General features: G+C 49.5%; 1 protein-coding gene across 1 annotated transcript in view; it reads right to left on the bottom strand.

The window, feature by feature from the left end:
- Positions 1-994: 994 nt before the first annotated feature.
- The window catches only part of CPB2 (carboxypeptidase B2), an 85,646-nt gene continuing 66,419 nt past the window's right edge, over positions 995-20,221 (bottom strand). Inside the window, exons 11-12 of the mRNA XM_040341261.1 lie at positions 11,924-12,008; positions 995-1,446 (exon numbers count right to left, since the gene is read on the bottom strand). Coding sequence (XP_040197195.1) covers positions 1,262-1,446; positions 11,924-12,008 — 270 coding nt within the window. The 3' untranslated portion in view covers positions 995-1,261. The remainder of the gene's footprint in view (positions 1,447-11,923; positions 12,009-20,221) is intronic.

The raw sequence follows: 20,221 nt of genomic DNA, 5'->3' as shown, positions 1-20,221 counted from the left end.
TACTTTACATTGTAGCAAAGTGTAATTTCCTCAGTGTTGTCCAATGAAAAGATATAATAAAATATTTACAAAAATTTAAGGGGGTACTAACTTTTGTGAGATACTGTATCTACAGTGTGTATATATATTTTATCCTACTGCTAGCATACCAATTTTAAACCCAACATAAATATCTTGTATATGTAGCACAGAAATGTATTTCCTCACATTTTTTTCTCTCTAATTGTCAAACCCTAAAGAAGGAATCTATTCCATCAAACATGTCGGCACTATTATTTTACCGAATATCAATAAAGTCTGAAGCCGAAGCATTTACATGTATGACTTTACACGCATGGTGCTCCTTATTTCACACAGAAGCCACCAGTCTGAGAAACATGCACTTCTAATGCCGCGTACACACGATCGGAAATTCTAATAAGAAAACCGTGGATTTTTTCTGACAGAATGTTGGCTCAAACTTGTGTTGCATACACACAGTCACACAAATTCCGACCATTAAGAACGTGGTGACGTACAAGACGTATGATGAGCCGAGATCAATGAAGTTCAATGTGTTTTTTTTGCGCGTCGCAATTGCATACAGATGAGCAGAACTTTTTCTGTCGGAAAAATAGAGAACCTGCTCTCAATCTTTTGTTAGCGGAAATTCCGACAGCAAAAGTCCAATGGAGCATACGGTAGGAATTTCCGACCAAAAGCTCACATCAGACTTTTCTTGTCAGAATTTCCGATCGTGTGTACGTGGCATCAGAGTCAAGCACCCCAGAAGCTTTATATTGCTCTCATCAATCCCCATTGAAAGCTTCGTAGTTGAAGTTCAGAAACTCTACCAATATGAATTCTAAAATCCATCAAGTGCTGCCACAGATACAAATATACAACCCATCAATTTAAAGAGTAGAGCAAAGGAACTTAAAATTGTTTTCCCACAGGAGGCAGATTCACATTCATTTTCAAACCTGCACTTCAGAATTTAGTGAAATCCGATTGCTTGCCTTGGACAACATCTTTATTACACTTTGCTTAAGTTTCTCTAAATAAGTCCCAAAACCTATTTCTGTTGGATGCTGAAATTAGATAATGGGGGCAAATTCATGCAATAAACAATAGGGAGTCATTTACAAGATATCGTAAATACAGTTAAAATATTATATTGTATTTTGATGCATTTGTAGTCATATTTGATTATAAAAGTTCATGTGTCCAGTGTTGGCTGTATGCAATTTATTTCAGGTAGTTGTAGTTAGTTATGCCAGCATTACATTTTTTTAACAATATGTGCAGATATTATTTTAATCCCGGTGAGTGCATCACTGCATGTTGGTCTTATAAACTTTGGAGGAAGCAAAAATCCATAAGCCCCTTTATCTCGAAGCTCGATGGTGAAAGAATATTTAATTCCCAGATCATATGCCCAATCATCAGAGCCACCTGGAGCCAAGTCTGCAAAAAACAAACAAAAAAACACCATATTAAATTTGTATTATGGAAATGTCCATTGCAAAGCCAGTGTGAACTGTATTCCACCTCTCCACCATTTACAGTATAAACTGTCTGTATTTAAAAAAAAATCACCAGTGGAACTATGAAGTCTTGAAGAACATATGTTTCTCTTATCGTCCATGGACGGACACAGCTCCTTAAATCTTGACAAGTGGGTTATGTTCCCTGTTTACAGGAGAGGACTAGGCAGAAACATGTTAGATAATTAAATACATTTTACAGTTGAACAGCCCCGCCCAGGGGACAGTCCCTCCAGACATAACCCTCCTCACTGCAGCATGCAGTCTCAGTTTCCTTCTGCCTAGCAAAGGAGATGGACGTATGGCTCCCTTTGGACCCAGCGCCCTGAGAAGAAATTTTATTTTATTTTATTTTACCTTTTCTTGAAGAATCATCTATCAACTGTCGGCTGAGAGACAGGCTGGATAATATAGATCCTTGTAGTCTACTCAGTCCGACCAGTGAGCGTGGGCACACCTTTGCAAAGAGGCTGGGTCTGCTGCTATACCCAATGGCTCCTGGGATGGCCGGCGAGCTTTGCTCCGAGGTCCACATATGACTGGGCTGTGGTGTTGTCTCACTCACAGTGGACCGGGCCAACTGCTACCTCCATTGCAGTTGTAGCTCTGTCAGGAATGCGTCAGCAAGTCCTCACTCGGACGGGTAAGTACAGTCCCTCCCGCTTCGGTGGGTTGGTACGGCTGGGCATTCCTGGGGTTCCTGGGGGTCTTTTTCTCCTCCCTTCCCCGCTCCTTTCCCTCTGCTGCATTGCTAAAGCGGCTCTCCGGGGGGGGGGGGGGGCCTTCCTGAGGGGGCAGTGTTATCTGGCATTTTTTCTTGTTGTACTGGGTACTTTCCTGTGAGGGGTTTTCACTGTAAAAGCCCTAGGAGGCTTTTCCTGTTTAAATGCAGAGTTTTGCCGCCATTTGGCCGGTGCTGGCGCCATTTTTTGGGAGGTTTTCAAGTACATTGAAAACTCCCATCGGCGGCCATATTGTCGTAGCCGCGCTATTGCGCAGCTTACATTGCGGTCGTCCATTTTCCTGTGGCCGCATTCTGAACGCTAGGCGGCCATCTTTGTGCAGTCCTGAACCCTAGTGCTGTATCCTACGGCGCACACAGGTCCCTTCAGACGCTGCACAGTCCTTCACGGTTCTTTTCCTCTCCACACGCCTTGTGCTGAGAGCGGTCGGCAGCGCTGGGCAGTCTCCTCCTGAGGTGAGTGCCCTGGGTACCCCTGGTCAGCGCAGCAAGTGGGTGAGAGGCCCTGAATAGGGCCCTAGGAGCTTCAGTTTATTGTAAGGACAGATGGAGGCTGCATGCTGATGCACCTACATGTCATACATACACACTATGTAAATGTTTTATTATTTGGAGTCAGTATCTGGGTCCTTCCCCAACATGCTGGTGGTAGCAGCAGGTGTTAGCACCTGGGATTCCCACAGAGGCTTTATTGTTAGCCTTGGACACTTTTATGCCAGGGTGGGGGCAGACTGCGGACGGGCGGGGGTTTAAAGAGTGCCCTCTCCCCCCGTTATCCCCTGGGGAATGCTTTGTTATGGAGCCGCGGACCAGGTACCTGGGTTGGTGCAGGATAAGGCATTTATGGGTGCGCTTCTCACTGCTGTAAGGGACTCTCTTAAGGTGGATAGTGCAGCTGGGTTTCTGCCGAGGGCTCTGCCTTTTTTTGGATGACACAAATCAGACCGCTCTGTAGGTTTTTTCCTTCTGTGACATTCTTTGTTAATTTCTTAGATGTGGAATGAGAAAAGCCGCTCAGGGTTTTTGTAGTCCCTCGCCGCCAGGCGGTTCAGTGCCCCTTTGAGGAGAGCCCATTCAAGAGGTGGGCTTCTTCTCCAGTGGTGGACCCTCCGGGTGTCATTTATAGGTGGCCATTCTCCCTATTGCGGAAGGCAACGCTTGTATGGATCTGATTGATAGAAGATCCAAAGTACTGACCCTTTCCATGTTTACCATGCTGGGGTCTGTCTTGCGGCCTTTTGTGGCCACTACTCTGGGGTCTTAGTCACTCACGGAGTGAGCATTTTGCACCAGACAGTGGAGGAGCACCAACTATCTCCCGAAGTTATTAGGATAAGAAAAAATAAAAAACAGAGGGCGCCTCCAGGTTAAACGTTTAAGAAGCTTTTTTTAATACACCGACAACAGTGTTAACTTACATGATAAAATCTTAAAATCCAGTATGGAAGTTTACTCGATCAATGCTGGGGGGGGCGGGTAGAAGGGACGTCAATCCGGGCTGGTTGTTATGCTGTTTTTGCTCTCGGGTATCTCTCCTAAGCCAGTCAGTCCTAGTGCTGTAAAAACAGCTGGTCCGGAGGGATAGTGGAAACGAGGCCCGGAGCTCAGCGTAGGCCGCGGTGACGTCACCACTAGCATTTGGTGACGTCACCGCGGCCTACGCTGAGCTCCAGCATTGATCGAGTAAACTTCCATACTGGATTTTAAGATTTTATCATGTAAGTTAACACTGTTGTCTGTGTATTAAAAAAAGCTTCTTAAACGTTTAACCTGGAGGCGCCCTCTGTTTTTTATTTTTTCTTATCCTGTACACATGTTTGGAGTCCCTGCTCTGGTCTCCCCTGCTTTGGAAGGCTTGCCCTAGGACAGCGTTTTTGGGATCATCAGCTCATCACAGAACAGTGTCTCTCCCTCCAAGACCCATCGCATCACTCATCATTCCCAGGTTCATTCTTTTTATTATATTTTTTTATTTTATTTTTGTCATTTTTTATTTTTTTAATTTTCTTTATTTTTTGTAACAAGGATTCATCACTTATCCAGCGGACTTTTTCTCTACCCATGTGTTACTAATTTTCAGCGCCACAATTTCCTTTGTTGTATCCCAAAGTTATTAGGCTAGCGGACCAGCTGGTCCAGGGCCTCATATAGGTCTGTGATGCTTTATTGAATGCTGCGCCCTTGTTATCCAGGGCTTCTGTTTCAGAATGGTTTTATGCACACGGTGGTGTAGTGGTTAACTCCATTACTTGGCAGCAAGAGAGTCATTGGTTCGAATCCGGACACTGGAACCAATCTGCCTGGAGCTTGCATTGTCGCTCCCTGTGTCTGCGTGGGTTTCCTCCGGGTACTCCGGTTTCCTCCAAAGGCATGTGTGCATACACCTACATAATATACATGCAACCCTCCCAGGCCGTCAAAGGCCCAGCTGGGGGACTAATCCGTCCCTGGGTGCGTAAGCCGATCATGCCGGCACCCAAATCCTGCCAATGTATGTAGCCTTCCCTCCCTGTCTCTAGGTGGGGGAGCGGCTTGCAGGTTCACAATTCAGTGAAACCTACCTGCTCTCCGACCAGTGGGTCTGCGAGGTGGTCTCTTCGGAGTACTAGATAGGGTTTCCTCCTATCCACAGAACAAAGTTCTTTCCTCATGTCTTCCTCTCCCGGCCCATCGGTCTGCCTTGGGCAGTGTGGGACTTGCTAAGCTGCGGGGTAATTTTACCTTTCCTGCAGGACGAGAGGTTTGGGGGCTTTCTATGGGCCTCAGGCCCTGAATACCTTTGTGAACGTCGGGTAGTTCTGCATGGAATCCATTTGTTCAGTGGTAGCTGCGCTCCACCCGGGGGACGTCCTGGCATCCTCGGACATCAGGGATGCATACATGCATGTCCCGTTTTGCTTATGTCACAGTGTTTTTTCTGTGCTTCGTGATGAGAGAGGGTCTCTGTCAGCCTGTGGCCCTCCCTTTTGATCTGGCATCAGCACCATGGGTTTTCAGCTAGGAGCTCGCACTTATCCTAACTTTGTTGGGACACTTGGACGACTTTCTTCTGAGAGCAGCTTCTGTCTCAGACCTAGTGGATGTGTTATTCCCATTCAGACCCTCCGAAGATTCGGGTGGGTGTTAAACATTTAGGCCAGAAGGTGTAGCTCAGTGGCAGCAAGCCCGCCTTCCATGTGTGCGACCCAGGGTTCAAATCCTGGGCATGCTAGGTTTCCGACTCAGCTTTGGATTATGAAGGGTTGATTCCGGACTCCTCTGTGGTGAAGGTCCTTCTTCCCCTGGAGAAATTGCAGACTCTTCAGTCTGCTGTGAAGGTATTGGCATCACGCAATCAGTCTTCTCTCCGGGCACCTGCTGGTCCGGGGCCTGTGGGTAGCCTCCTTGGAGGCCGGTACTGTATGCCCAGTTCCACACTCGGGTTTTCCAGGGGAAATACTGTCCAGGTGGTAAAAATCTCTTGTCTCTGTAATCATCAGATTCCGGTGCGCCACCTAGTCAGAGTCTCTCTGAGTTGGTGACGGAGATCCCTGACTCTTCGGTCTGGGAAGTTGTTTCTTCCTTCCAGTGGTCGGTGTTTAAGACGGATGCCAGCCTCACGGGTTGTGGGGGCACCTGGGGGTCCAGTCGGCCCTGAGTCGCTGGACTTGCATGCACCTACGGCCACACCTCCCTGAATGTGCCCGCTCTCATCTGGTCTCCATAGCTACCCAGGGTCGGACCTGGCTAGTGCCTGGGTGGGAGACCGCCTGGGAATACCAGGTGCTGTGGACCCTGTCTACCGTTCATTGTCCTACTATTTTAGGCGATCAGGCTATGCTTCTCCTCGTGCCTGGTAGCGGAGGTACCCTATCTCGAGGTCCCATACTTCCTCCTGTCGAGGTGGTTGCAAAGTCGTCCGATCTGGTTTCAGCCGGACAACGCCACGGCAGGCGGACTACTGGAGTCGCCAGATGCTGGACCAGGGCATCTGGTCTTTGTGCTTGGGGTGTTTTGGCTCCCTTGCAGGAGGTGAGCCTCACAGAGCATGGATCTCCTGGCTGCAAGGGTGTCGAAGTTAGTGGCCAGGTCTAGTGATCTGGTACAGACGCATCAGTCGCGCTGGTGGCCCTGTGGGGTCTGTATCGGCGACTTATTGCCGTTCCTCCGTTGTAGTTGCTTCCTCGGCTGCTCCACAGAGTGGAGGCTGAGGAGATCCCGATGATTCTAATCGCTCCAGATTGGCCTTAGCGTCCTTGGTACGCCGATATCGGGTGCCTGGTAGCGGAGGTACCCTGGCGGTTGCCAGGGCGGGAGGTCCCTCTGTCTCGAGGTCCCATACTTACTCCTGTTGTACAGTCACTGACTTACTCAACATAGCTATTGGAAGCCAGACTTTAAGAGACCGGGGTCTGTCCGACTCGGTCATCTCAACAATGCTGAGGGCACGGAAGTCTTCTTCCGGAGAATCTACCGTCGCACCTGGCAGGCCTCCATCTCTTGGTGCGAAGAGATGGAGTGACGTCCACGGACATACTCGGTGTCCAGGGTCCTGCTGTTTTTACAGCTTGGAGTGGATCTAAAAATTGCTTAAAGCACCGTTTGGGGGCAGATTTCAGCCTTGGCTGTGTTCTTTCAGTGGCCTTTTTGCGGCCCGTTCCCTGGTGGGTCCCTTTTTTGTGCCGGAGACAGCCCGGCGAATGACACGGCTTAAGCAAATGACAGCTCTTATATAGGTGAGGTGGGGCCACCCGTCACGTGACCCTGTCCCCTTCTGATGCATCTTCTGACTACGTCACTGGGGAAGCCCAGGCTCTCCCTTGCGTCAGAGGGGGGTGGGGTCACGTGACGGGTGGCCCCGCCTCACCTATATAAGAGCTGTCACTGGTTCAAGCGGCGTCATTCGCCAGGCTGTCTCTGGTGGAGACAGGCAGCCGGCGATGCATGCGCTCAGGATCCCGGACCAGGATGAACAGTTCTTCTTATCGCTGGACCCCGACGGAGAGGAGATCACCCGTCACAGGATACCGACAACATTGGAGCGGGGACCGAGAGTGGATTACCACCGCTGGATTATTATTTTTTTTTAATAAAGGACTTTTTTCATGGTGTGTGTGTGTGTATTTTATTTTTACAATTCTTTACACTTAGTGAAATGGTAGAGGTACAATGTACCCCATTACCAATTCACATAGGGGGGCCGGGATCTGGGGTCCCCTTTGTTAAAGGGGTCTTCCAGATTCCGATAAGCCCCCCGCCCGCAGACCCCCACAACCACCGGGCAAGGGTTGTGGGGATGAGGCCCTTGTCCCCATCAACATGGGGACATGGTGCTTTGAGGGGTCGCAGACCCCCAAAGCATCCTCCCAATGTTGAGGGCATGTGGCCTGGTACGATTCAGGAGGGGGGTGCTCTCTCAACCCCCCCACTTTTCTGCAGCCGGCCAGGTTGCAAGCTCGGATAAGGGGTCTGGTGTGGATTTTTGGGGGAACTCCACGAATTTTTTTTTTAAATTTGGGGTGGAATTCCCCTTTAAATCCACACCAGACCTGAAGGGTCTGGAATGGATATTTGGGGGAACCCCACATCATTTTTTTTTAAATTGACAGCGGGGTTCCCCTTAATATCCATACTAGACCTGAAGGGCCTGGTAATTGAACTTGGGGGAACCTCCACACTTTTTTTTTATTTTTATGAATGACTTTTCTCTGAATTGCCGGGAGCCCACAATTCATTATAGCAGCGAGTGATTTTAAATGACTTTTTTTCCTTCAGAAATGACACTTTGTGCAGAGACAGTTTTAAGCAAGGGAAACATGCGCTGCTTCACATACATACTATACACCCTCCCAGGTACGAAATTTAAATATTTAACTTTTATTGTTTCACTTTAAGCATTATTAAAATCACTGCTCCCGAAAAAACTGCAGTTTTTAAAACTTTTTTTGCATTGATACATGTCCCCTTGGGCAGGACCCAGGTCCCCAAACACTTTTTAGGACAATAACTTGCATATTAGCCTTTAAAATTAGCACTTTAACAGGGTGTTCCGCGGCTTTTTGAATTTGCCACGAACACCCCAAATTGTTCGCTGTTTCCCGAACAGGCGAACAGGCAATGTTCGAGTCGAACATGAGTTCGACTCGAACTCGAAGCTCATCCCTAATTGTCATGTTGGAATGTCCAAGTACATCTCATGCGCAGCTTCCTGGCTGATGAATGCAAATGTTCCTCCAGATGACAGATGCAAGTACATTCGAGAGTAAATGAGGAGTGTATTCTGGCAACTGTAGATGTTGAATCGCTTTATACGAATATAGAAAACAACATGGTCATCAACTAATTTATCAGCAGTAAGAACATACAGAATTTTTAGTAAAATTCCTGAAATTAGCAATGGAGAACTGCTATTTTTGGTATGATAAACAGTTTAACAATCAGGATAAAGGTTTTGCAATGGGAGCTAAGTACACTCCCAGTTTTGGGGGCAAAGCCAAAATGTGTATATAGGATAGCCCCGGCTCTTATGCCCTGTACACCTGATCGGTTCATCCGATGAAAACGGTCTGATGGATTTTTCATCAGATATCCGATGAAGCTGACTTTCATCAGTCTTGCCTACACACCATCAGTTACAAAAACGATCGTGTCAGAACGCAGTGACGTAAAACACAACGACGTGATGAGAAAAATTAAGTTCAATGCTTCCGAGCATGCGTCGACTTGATTCTGAGCATGCGTGGATTTTTAACCGATGGACGTTCCCACAGACGATCGTTTTTTTCTATCGGTTTTTTAACCATCAGATAATTTTAAAACAAGTTCCTAGTTTTTTCACCGATGGATAACAAACCGATGGGTCCCACACGCGATCGGTTCGTCTGATGAAAAGGGTCCATCAGACCGTTTTCATCAGACGAACCGATCGTGTGTACGCGGCTTTAGAACTAAGCTGGTTTCCAATGTAGAGAAATATAGGAAATGGGAGTGGCGCCAGATACAAATATAGACACTGTGAGACAACTAGTGCTGCTCCTAAAATTTGTGAATCCTAATAAACAAAATGTGAAACAATAAAGGGCACACTAAAAGTGTACAAACAGGATATGTGAAAACATATAAGTGAATAAGATGAATGATCATAAATAAAATTCATATTTCAACAAACAATGCTGCAAAACCAAAACATATATATATATATATATATGTGTGATTCTTCTGTATAGACTCCAATCACCAAGTGGAAATACAGTGCAAAATCTTCATATTTATATATTATATATTATATTTTGAAGCTATTGCACTGTATTACCACTGTATTACCACTTGGTGATTGGAGTCTATACAGAAGAATCACACACACATATATATATATATATATATATATATATATATATATATATAAAGATATATATATATATATTTTGGTTTTGCAGCATTGTTTGTTGAAATATGAATTTTATTTATGATCATTCATCTTATTCACGTATACGTTTTCACATATCCTGTTAGTACACTTTTGGTGCGCCCTTTATTGCTTCACATTTGGTTTACAATGTTGTAGATCCACCGAAAAGGAATGTGACATTTTTAGATCAAAAGGGTCTTAGTAAATGTGTATGATACAAGGCATATAAAACAATGTCTGATAAGGAGAAAAAGTAAAGGGAATTTGTATCCACCCATAAAAAATATAGTATTCATATCTTGCCATAGTACATTTGTTACCTATGCCCTGGAGTGCCCTTGCGGCTCCAGTACATGGGCCGAATAACTAGGAAACTATCGATAAGGATCAATGAACATTTGAATAATATTAGAAAGGGCTAAAAACAACATAGTGTATCAAAACATTTTAGGTTAAAGCATTATAAGGATCCTAGCCAGCTTGTTTTCTATGGGATAGATAGAATAGAGAATAATTGGAGGGGCTTAAATATCAGCATGGTGCCGCTCCCATTGATTAGCCATTCAAACATGCAAATGTGGGAAATACGGCGATTCACGAACGTGCGTGTGCCCGGCGCATGCTACGCGAGATGCGCGTAAGTTGTACGTCCAGTGTAAAGTTATTGCCCATAAAGGAGGTGCAACCCAGCAACAGACATGCTCAGGTCTGCACCAGGGAACACAAGCCGGCGTATTGTGCTTTGGACGTGTGTCTGGCTGGGCGTACGTTATGTTCCCGGCGTACGCAGTGATCCGGCGTAGCTTAGGCAGCTGTGCCGGCATGGTTATGGGCAGGCGCAGGGCGGTGCGTCCACGTCACAGCGCATGCGCAGTTCGTGATACGTACCTGTCTGGCGCTCGGCCCATCAATTGCATGGGGTCACGCCCACTTCCACCTACGCCGGCGTACGCCTTCGAAACCCACGCCACGCTGGCGCAGCATTGGGAGCACTGGCTTGCTGAATGCAATGCTTGCCTCTCTGCGCTGCGTTGGCGTAGCGTACGGTGGTTACTCTACGGCGGCGTAATGTGCGCCTTGCTCTTTGTGAATCTGGGCCCAAATCTCTAGCGATTGTGCTCCCTCTAGTGGCTGAGTGTTGGCATTTGTAATTTTTGGGGTTTTCATTTTTTTTTTTTTTTTAAGTTTTATACGATGAGATTGTTTGGTCTATATTCCTTTTGTGTCTGAGCAGCAGAAGATATGGCTACTGATATCTGGGGGAATAGAGAAAAAACTGGAGAGAAAGTGAAGTCTGGAGAAAAAGGAAAAGGGAGAGAAACGCATTTTGGAACCGCAGCTCACAAAGTTATTGTATTACAATAATATATTCATTGATTTAGTTTAACTAATTTCTGCTTGATGATACTTATCTGTAGTTATTTTAGATATATATATCTGCTTTTGTTTCCAATGTATGAATTTTCTTGTACCTTGTAAAACTAAATAAAAATATTTGAAAAGGAAAAAGAGAGAGATTCAAGTGTATCCTGAAGCTGGCAGCACACCCCAAATAAAGTGCTTTTGGACCTTTAAAGTGGAGGTTCACCCAAAAAATAAATGTTTAACATTACATTCAGCCGAGTTGTCCTAATGACAATCTGCTGTTTTTTTTCCCGTACATACCTTATTTTCACCGTCGCTTCCGGGTATGTCTTCTGCGGGACTGGGCGTTCATAATTGATTGACAGGCTTCCGACCGCATACTGCGCGTCACGAGTTGCCGAAAGAAGCCGAACGTCGGTGCGCAGGCGCCGTATAGAGCCGCACCGACGTTCGGCTTCTTTCGGCAACTCGTGACACGCTGTATGCGACGGTTGGAAGCCTGTCAATCAATTAGGAACGCCCAGTCCCGCCGAAGACATACCCGGAAGCGGCGGTGAAAATAAGGTATCTACGAAAAAAAAAAAAAAAACACAGCCGATTGTCATTAGGACAACTCGGCTGAATGTAATGTTAAAAAATTATTTTTGGGTGAACCCCCGCTTTAAGTTGATAAGGTCCCACAAATACTGGCGAGTGGCTAGCAAAGTGGGGTGGTGGATACTGGAGCACAAAAAATAATTTTTTGTGGTTAAGCTACACTTCAGTATTGCATGGTGGAGTAATAGTGGATGTGACTCTGATTAACTGAAAACTGTGTGTATTTTCTGCTGCACTTTATACACTACATCATATTGTATAGTTATCATAGGCTAAAAAGATATGTTGGTTGCAACCAATACTTACAGATAGTATTTGCTCCTGTGCCAGATACATATTTGATTTTTGAGGATAGCTTAATACCATCAATGACTCTATTTGCCAGCTGTGCCTAAAGAAAAAAAAATGTATTAGTGAAAGCAACTTTAAATAGACAGTTTAGCCAATATTGGAGTTTAATATTATTAACAACCTAACAACCATTCAAGTGATCTGTTCATACCAGGAAAGTTTTACTGTGTATCATATAAAAGCTTTATTTTTTTTGTTTTTGCAGTATCTGATTAAACTCTGTGGAGGCTCCTAAGCAGTCTAAACCTTGATGCCCCCCTCGCAGGTTTATGGAGGTTTCTCGTGCATGGGCTCTAGTGGGATAACATTGAACTAAGAACTTGTTGGTGGACCAGTATATGGCAGTGTTTATATACATTTTTAGCTGCATCTATGGTATGTTCAATGTCTTTTCCCTGAATAAAGTTCCTGTTTCCTGTCTGCAGTTAAAGTGGTTCTATAGGCAGAAGTGTGGGGAAAGGCCTTCTGTGCACAAGCTAAAACAGGTTCCTTTCTCTTTTCGTCCATGGACGGACACAGCTTCCTTAAACTTGACTTGTGGGTTATGTTTCTGTTCTATAGGAGAGGACTAGGCAGAACATGTTAGATATATATTAAATACATGTTACTTTAACCAGAGTTGAACATCCCTACCCAGGGGGCGGTCCCTCCAGACATAACCCTCCGCTCTGCAGTCAGCAGCTCAGTTTTTTTTCTACCTAGTAGAGGAGTAGGACCTGGCTCCCTTTGGACTCAGGGTCCAGAAGTAATTTTTTATTATTTTATTTATTTTTATGATTTTATTTTGAAGAATCTTCTATCAACTGCCGGCTGGGTGACAGGCTGGATAATATAGATCCTTGTAGTCCCCCCAGTCCGGCCATCGAGCGTGAGCAGGCCTTAGCTACGCGCTGGGTCGGCCACGACATACCCCATGGCTCCAGGGGTGGCCACTGAGCTATATGCTCCAGGGTTCACATATGACTGGGCTGCTTGCTGTCTCAGTCACAGTGGACCGGGCCGACAGCTACTCCGTACTACTTGGTTGAAGGTCTGTCAGGAATGCACCAGCAGGTCCTCACAGGGACGGGTAAGTACAGTTCCTCCTGCCTCGGCAGGATGGAACAGCTGGGCATTCCCGGGAAGGGGGTTCTCCTGTCCTCCTCTTCCTCTCCCTCTGTCGCCCTTTTTCCTCCTTCCTTTGCCTGGCTCGCTGCGACCGGGGTATACCTTTGTGGTTCTCCAGGTTCCGGTTATGGCCTGTGGGGGTGTCCAGGCCCGCTCTCTGTGGGGCTAGTCTTTTTAGTGGGAAGCCTCCACCGCGGCCTACTTGTCCACATCGCTGTATTTGGGTGCCATTTTGGTAGCGCCGCCGCCATTTTCCTGTGGCCTGTGCTTATTATTGAATTTCCCATTGGTGGCCATTTTTCCGTGGCCACGCTGTGACGTAGGTCGGCATTGCGGGCGGCCATTTTCTTGTGGTCCGCGCCCTTTTCTCTGAGGTGTTTCGATGGCCATTTTGGAGTGGATCTTGGCCTCTTGTGCTGGACTAGCTTCCTGGACGGCGCAAACGGCGCAATTCACCTCAGAGTTTCCTCAGACACATGCTGTGTGTGAAAGGAGAGCGGGCAGCGGCACTGAACAGATTCTGACTGGGTGGTGAGTCCCCTGGGTAACCCCCCCGGTCAGTGCAGCATAGGAGAGTGGACGTTTTTGTCTTGGCTACATCCCTAAGGGCTGTCAGTGGACAACATGTAGTCAGTGGCTGACCTTGCTTTCCCAAACATTCCTGAGGCAACAACCGGTGCCCCTGCACCTGCGGTTCCCATGGATACGCTGTCGGCAGTCCCGGAGTCATTTGTTGCCACTGTTCAAGCGGTGTGCGGGCGTAAGGGGGGTAAAAAGCCCCCCCCCCATCTTCTGGGGAATGCTCTGACTCTGATTCGGGCCTGGCTGTGGTTCTGGCCAGAGGATGCGGACCAGGACCTTCCTGGTGAGGAGGATCCCTCGTCCAGGTCAGCGCAAGACAGGGCACTTGTGAGTGCACTTATCAGTGCTGTGAGGGACTCTCTCAAGCTGGAGGATACAGCTGAGACGTCCATGCAGGGCTCAGTCTCATTTGGGTCGCACAAAGTGAACCGCTCTGTTGCAGGCTGAAATGCTGGTCCACTGATCAAGCATCCAAAAAAGCTCTGGCAGATTTGCCCTTCAAAGGTGGGAGGCTTTTTGGTACCTCACTGGACGACATTATTAAGGATGTCACGGAGGTAAAAGCACACTTCTCCCTCAGTCCTCTACGGGGAAGGAGCCACGCCATAAGCCGGGACCTTCCTTTCCCACGCAGAAGCTGTATTTTGTGCTCACAGGAAGGCCTGATATTATAAAGAAATTAACTGAGAAAGACTATGCAAGTGCAATAAAAATCAATCAATGTTATAAAACAATGAACTGCACCAGCTGTATAAAGGGGCAGTAGCAGCTAAAAAAAACTCTGGAATTTTAGATATTTTCAATTTTTTTTAGATGATTACTCCAGGTATGCTGGGGGGGGGGGGGGGGGGTTGTCGATGGTGGTGTTGTCGAGGGAATGGCTGGTCTTAGTGCGTCAATCATCAATGATTGAAGCGCATTACTTCTATTATTACATTGTCATATGTAATGAAATTGTTTCACTCACCATAATGCAGAATCAGTGGGAGTCCTGAGCTTGCCACCGTTGCCACTAGATGCAGCATGTCACTTGCACAATTACTTGCCACCAGATGCAGCTTGCCACTGTCGTCTGCCACCAGATGCAGCGTGTCACTTGCCACCTACCACCAGATGCAACGTGTCACTTGCCACAGAGGCGTTGCTAGGGGGGTGCGGTCCGCACCCGGGTGACACCCGCTAGAGGGGTGACACCATCCCGACATTGAGGATTTTTTTTTTTTAAAAAAAAAAAATTGGATTTTTTTTTTTTTTTGCCGTCATGCCCAGCGCCGCCGCGTGTGTGTCTTCCTCCGCTCCCCTACTGAGCCAGCCACCTGCGAGCCTCAGCAGAGCTCAGCCTGTGCCTGTCACACTGCACTGTGTGTTGATGTGACGTCAGTCATATCATCACACAGTACTTTCAGTTTCTCCGCGCGGGCAGCAACTTCTCAACTTCTGCACATGTGACCTGCTGCCTTGATGCCCACATCAGTCCTCGCTCTGTCTCCAGAATCGGGGCGCGGCATTTAAACAGCAAACAGGTGCGTGTCCACCGCCGGCCGCGGCAGGCATAATAGGAACAGAAGCGGGGGGGCTGAGGGGGGGTGGTCGCTTATATCCACTGTGTGCCACCAGTAAGAAGAATGTCTCACCCCCCAACCCCTCTCTCTGTGTCTCACCCCCTCCCTCTCTGTCACCTCCCTCCTTCTCTGTCACCCCCCTTCTGTCACACCCCCTCCATCTCTGTCTCACCCCCTTCCTCTGTCACCCCCCTCTCTGTCACACCCTCACCCCCTCCCTTTCTGTCACCCCCCCACCCCACCCCCTCCATCTCTGTCTTACCCCCACCCCCTCCCTTTCTGTCACCCCCTCTCTGTCTCACCCCACCCCCTCCATCTCTGTCAGACCCCCACCCCCTCCATCTCTGTCTTACCCCCCCTCCCTCTCTGTCACCCCCTCTCTGTCTCACCCCACCCCCTCCATCTCTGTCACACCCCCACCATCTCTGTCTTAACCCCACCCTGTCACCCCCCTCTCTGTCTCACCCCACCCCCTCCATCTCTGTCACACCCCACCCCCTCCATCTCTGTCTTACCCCCCCTCCCTCTGTCTTACCCCCCCTCCCTCTCTGTCACCCCCTCTCTGTCTCACCCCACCCCCTCCATCTCTGTCACACCCCCACCATCTCTGTCTTAACCCCACCCCCTCCATCTCTGTCTTACCCCCACCCTGTCACCCCCCTCTCTGTCTCACCCCACCCCCTCCATCTCTGTCACACCCCACCCCCTCCATCTCTGTCTTACCCCCCCTCCCTCTCTGTCACCCCCTCTCTGTCTCACCCCACCCCCTCCATCTCTGTCACACCCCCACCATCTCTGTCTTAACCCCACCCCCTCCATCTCTGTCTTACCCCCACCCTGTCACCCCCCTCTCTGTCTCACCCCACCCCCTCCATCTCTGTCTCACCCCCACCTCCTCCATCTTTGTCTCACCCCACCCCCTCCATCTCTGTCTCACCCCACCCCACTCTGTACCCACCTGCACCCCCCTGCATCTACCACCCACCTGCACTGTGCACCCATCCCTCTGTACCCCCCTGCACCCCCTTCACCCACCACCCACCTGCATCTACCACCCACCTGCACTGTGCACCCATCCCTCTGTACCCTCTGCACCCACCATTCACCTGCATCTACCACCCACCTGCACTGTGCACCCATCCCTCTGTACCCCCTGCATTCTTCACCCTGCACTCTGCACCCACTTGCACCCTGAACCCACCACCCACCTGCACTCTTCACCCACCTGCACTCTGTACCCACCTACACTCTGTACCCACCTGTACCCACCTCCCACCTGCATCTACCACCCACCTGCACTGTGCACCCATCCCTCTGTACCCCCTGCACCCACCTGCATTCTTCACCCTGCAACCTGTACCCGCCTGCACCCACCTGCACCCACTTGCAACCTGAACCCATCTGCACTCTGTACCCACCTGCACTCTGTACCCACCTGCACCCCCCTGCACCCACCACCCACCTGCATCTACCACCCACCTGCACTGTGCACCCATCCCTCTGTACCCCCTGCACCCACCACCCACCTGCACCCATCTGCATCTACCACCCACCTGCACTGTGCACCCATTCCTCTGTACCCTCTGCACCCACCATTCACCTGCATCTACCACCCACCCGCACTGTGCACCCATCCCTCTGTACCCCCCTGCATTCTTCACCCTGCACTCTGCACCCACTTGCACCCTGAACCCACCACCCACCTGCACTCTTTACCCACCTGCACTCTGTACCCACCTACACTCTGTACCCACCTACACTCTGTACCCACCTGCACCCACCACCCACCTGCATCTACCACCCACCTGCACTTAGCACCCATCCCTCTGTACCCCCCTGCACCCACCTGCATTCTTCACCCTGCACCCTCTACCCACCTGCACCCTGAACCCACCTGCACCTGTACCCACCTGCACCCACCACCCACCTGCACTCTGTACCCACCTGCACTCTGTACCCACCTGCACCCACCACCCACCTGCATCTACCACCCACCTGCACTGTTCACCTATCCCTCTGTACCCCCCTGCACCCACCTGCATTCTTCACCCTGCACCCTGTACCCACCTGCACCCTGAACCCACCTGCACCCACTTGCACCCTGAACCCACCACCCACCTGCACTCTGTACCCACCTGCACTCTGTACCCACCTACACTCTGTACCCACCTACACTCCCCTGCACCCACCACCCACCTGCACTGTGCACCCATCCCTCTGTACCCCCCTGCACCCACCACCCACCTACATCTACCACACACCTGCAATGTGCACCCATCCCTCTGTACCCTCATGCACCCACCTGCACCCACCACCCACCTGAATCTACCACCCACCTGCACTGTGCATGCATCCCTCTGTACCCACCTGCATTCTTCACCCTGCACCCTGTACCCACCTGCACCCTGCACTCTCTACCCACTTGCAAGCTGCACCCACCACCTACCTGCACTCTGTACCCACCTGCACCCTGCACTCACCTGAACCCTGCCCTCTGTACCACACCTGCACCCTGCCCTCTGTACCCCCCTGCACCTACCTGCACCTACCTGCACCCGGCACTCTGTACCCACCTGCACCCTGCACTCTGTACCCTGCACCCACCTGAACTCTGCACTCTGTATGTAGCACCCTCATGGTATTTAATGACCCTTTAGGACCCTCCCACACCCAGTTGCTGTGGCACGCTCACCCCCCCCTCCCCCTACTTTGGGGGAAGGTGTGGTGCAAGGTTGAATTCCTGCACCTTTTCCCTGAGAAGAATGCCCTGGGTGACACTATCAAATAGCACTGCGGCAGGCTGGGGGACGACGGCATGAGAGGCGCATAATGCCCTATTGCCTATCCTGCTGGGGGGGGGGGGTGACACCATGTTTCACCGCACCGGGTGACACCAACCCTAGTGACGCCACTGACTTGCCACCATTGCCTGCTACCAGATGCAGCGTGTCACTTGCACAATTACTTGCCACCAGATGCAGCTTGCCACTGTCTTCTGCCACCAGATGCAGCGTGTCACTTGCCACCTACCACCAGATGCAACGTGTCACTTGCCACCATTGCCTGCTACCAGATGCAGCATGTCACTTGCCACCATCGCCTGTCACCAGATTCAGCATGTCATTTGCCAACGTCACCTGCCACCAGATGCAGCTTGTCACTTGCCACCATCACCTGGCACAAGATGCAGCTTGTCACTTGCCACTGTCGCCTGCCACCACATGCAGTGTGTCACTTGCCACCATATCCTGCCACCAGATGCATCGTGTCACTTGCCACCATCGCCTGCCACCAGATGCAGCATGTTACTTGCCACTGTCACCTGCCACCAGATGCAGTGCCTCAAATGACAATGACAAGCTGCTGCTAACAAAGCAAACAGAATATTGGCATGCAATAAATTGGGGATTAACTCGGAGATAAACCGTTAATTTTCCAACTCTACAAGACTTTGGTCCAGCCTCACCTGGTGTATGCTGTCCATTTCTGGGCACCAGTTCTCAGGAAGGATGTACTGGAAATAGAGCAAGTTCAAAGAATGGCAACAAAGCTAATAAATGGTCTGGATGAAATTAGTTATGAAGAAAGGTTGCAAGCACTGAACTTGTAAGAAGGCTGGCCGCAGGCCAGCCTGTATTTGTGGGAGGAGTCTGAGGGTACTTAAGACTCCCTCCCGGTCAGGGCTGGGTCGCCGTGGGTTCCTCACGAAGCTAAGTCTGGCGTCCGGTTGTAGTTCGTGGTTAGGTATGGTTGCAAGGGCTTCTCGGGCCAGTTCTGGTTCAGTTGCCCCCAAGTATCATTGACGTTTCAGGCTCTCGGCTGTGTCGTCGCAGGCAGCAGGCGCGAACCAATCTTTCTCGGGGCATTGGTCGACTTCAGGGACTGCTTCGCGCGTTCGCCAGAGACTTCCTTCTTTTCACAGGTCATGAGTCGGTAGCTTCTCCGGTCATAATGGCTACTTATCGGGTATGCTTACGGTTGCCATCCGGGCGCGTGCTGCTTTACTTCCTGGTCGCTTATCTACCCCTCTCCACCTAAATATGGGTCTTTTTTGCCCTCTTTCCGGCGTACTTACCAGCGGGCCAAAAGGGCACAATCCAGGCCATTGGTTATTAGGGTTATCGCATCCCTTACTCGAAGACTCTGATTACAAGTAAGAAGGCTGGCCGCAGGCCAGCCTGTATTTGTGGGAGGAGTCTGAGGGTACTTAAGACTCCCTCCCGGTCAGGGCTGGGTCGCCGTGGGTTTCTGGGCCCTCCCACCCATTCCCTCAGCTTTTATATATTCTCATTGTACTTTTCTTATTCAGGGTATGCCCTCTTTCCGGCGTACTTACCAGCGGGCCAAAAGGGCACAATCCAGGCCATTGGTTATTAGGGTTATCGCATCCCTTACTCGAAGACTCTGATTACAAATTCTCTCTGAAGAAGAGATGCTTGAGAGGGGATATGATTTTTATTTACAAATACCGTACTGGTGACCCCACAATAGGGATAAAACTTTTTTGCGAAAGGGAGTTTAATAAGGCCGGGTACTAACGAGCAAACATGTACGATGAAACCGGTCCGTCGGACCGTTTTCACCGTACATGTTTGCCAGAGGGCTTCTGTACGATGGCTGTACTAACCATTGTACAGAAGTCCGCGCGTAAATAATACGCGGGGCCTGTCCGCGTCATCACCGCGACGATGATGCTGCAACGTGGGCGGGCCTGACATTTAAAGGATTCCACGCATGCGTCAAAGTCATTCGACGCATGCGAGGGACGGCGCGCGCTCGGACATGTACGGTAGGTCTGTACTGACGACCGTACATGTCCGAGCGGGCAGGATTCCAGCGGACGGTTTTAAAACACGTCCAGGAATATTTGTCTGCTGGGAAAAGGCCCGGCGGGCAAATGTTTGCTGGAATTCGGCCCGCTCGCGCCTACACACGACCGAACATGTATGCTGAAACTGGTCCGCAGACCAGTTTCAGCATACATGTTTGGTCGTGTGTACGG

Source organism: Rana temporaria, chromosome 2, assembly GCF_905171775.1.
Source record: "Rana temporaria chromosome 2, aRanTem1.1, whole genome shotgun sequence".
NCBI classification, from domain to species: Eukaryota; Metazoa; Chordata; class Amphibia; order Anura; family Ranidae; genus Rana; species Rana temporaria.
Note: the sequence above shows the minus strand (reverse complement) of the source record. Positions and strands in the feature narration are given on the sequence as shown.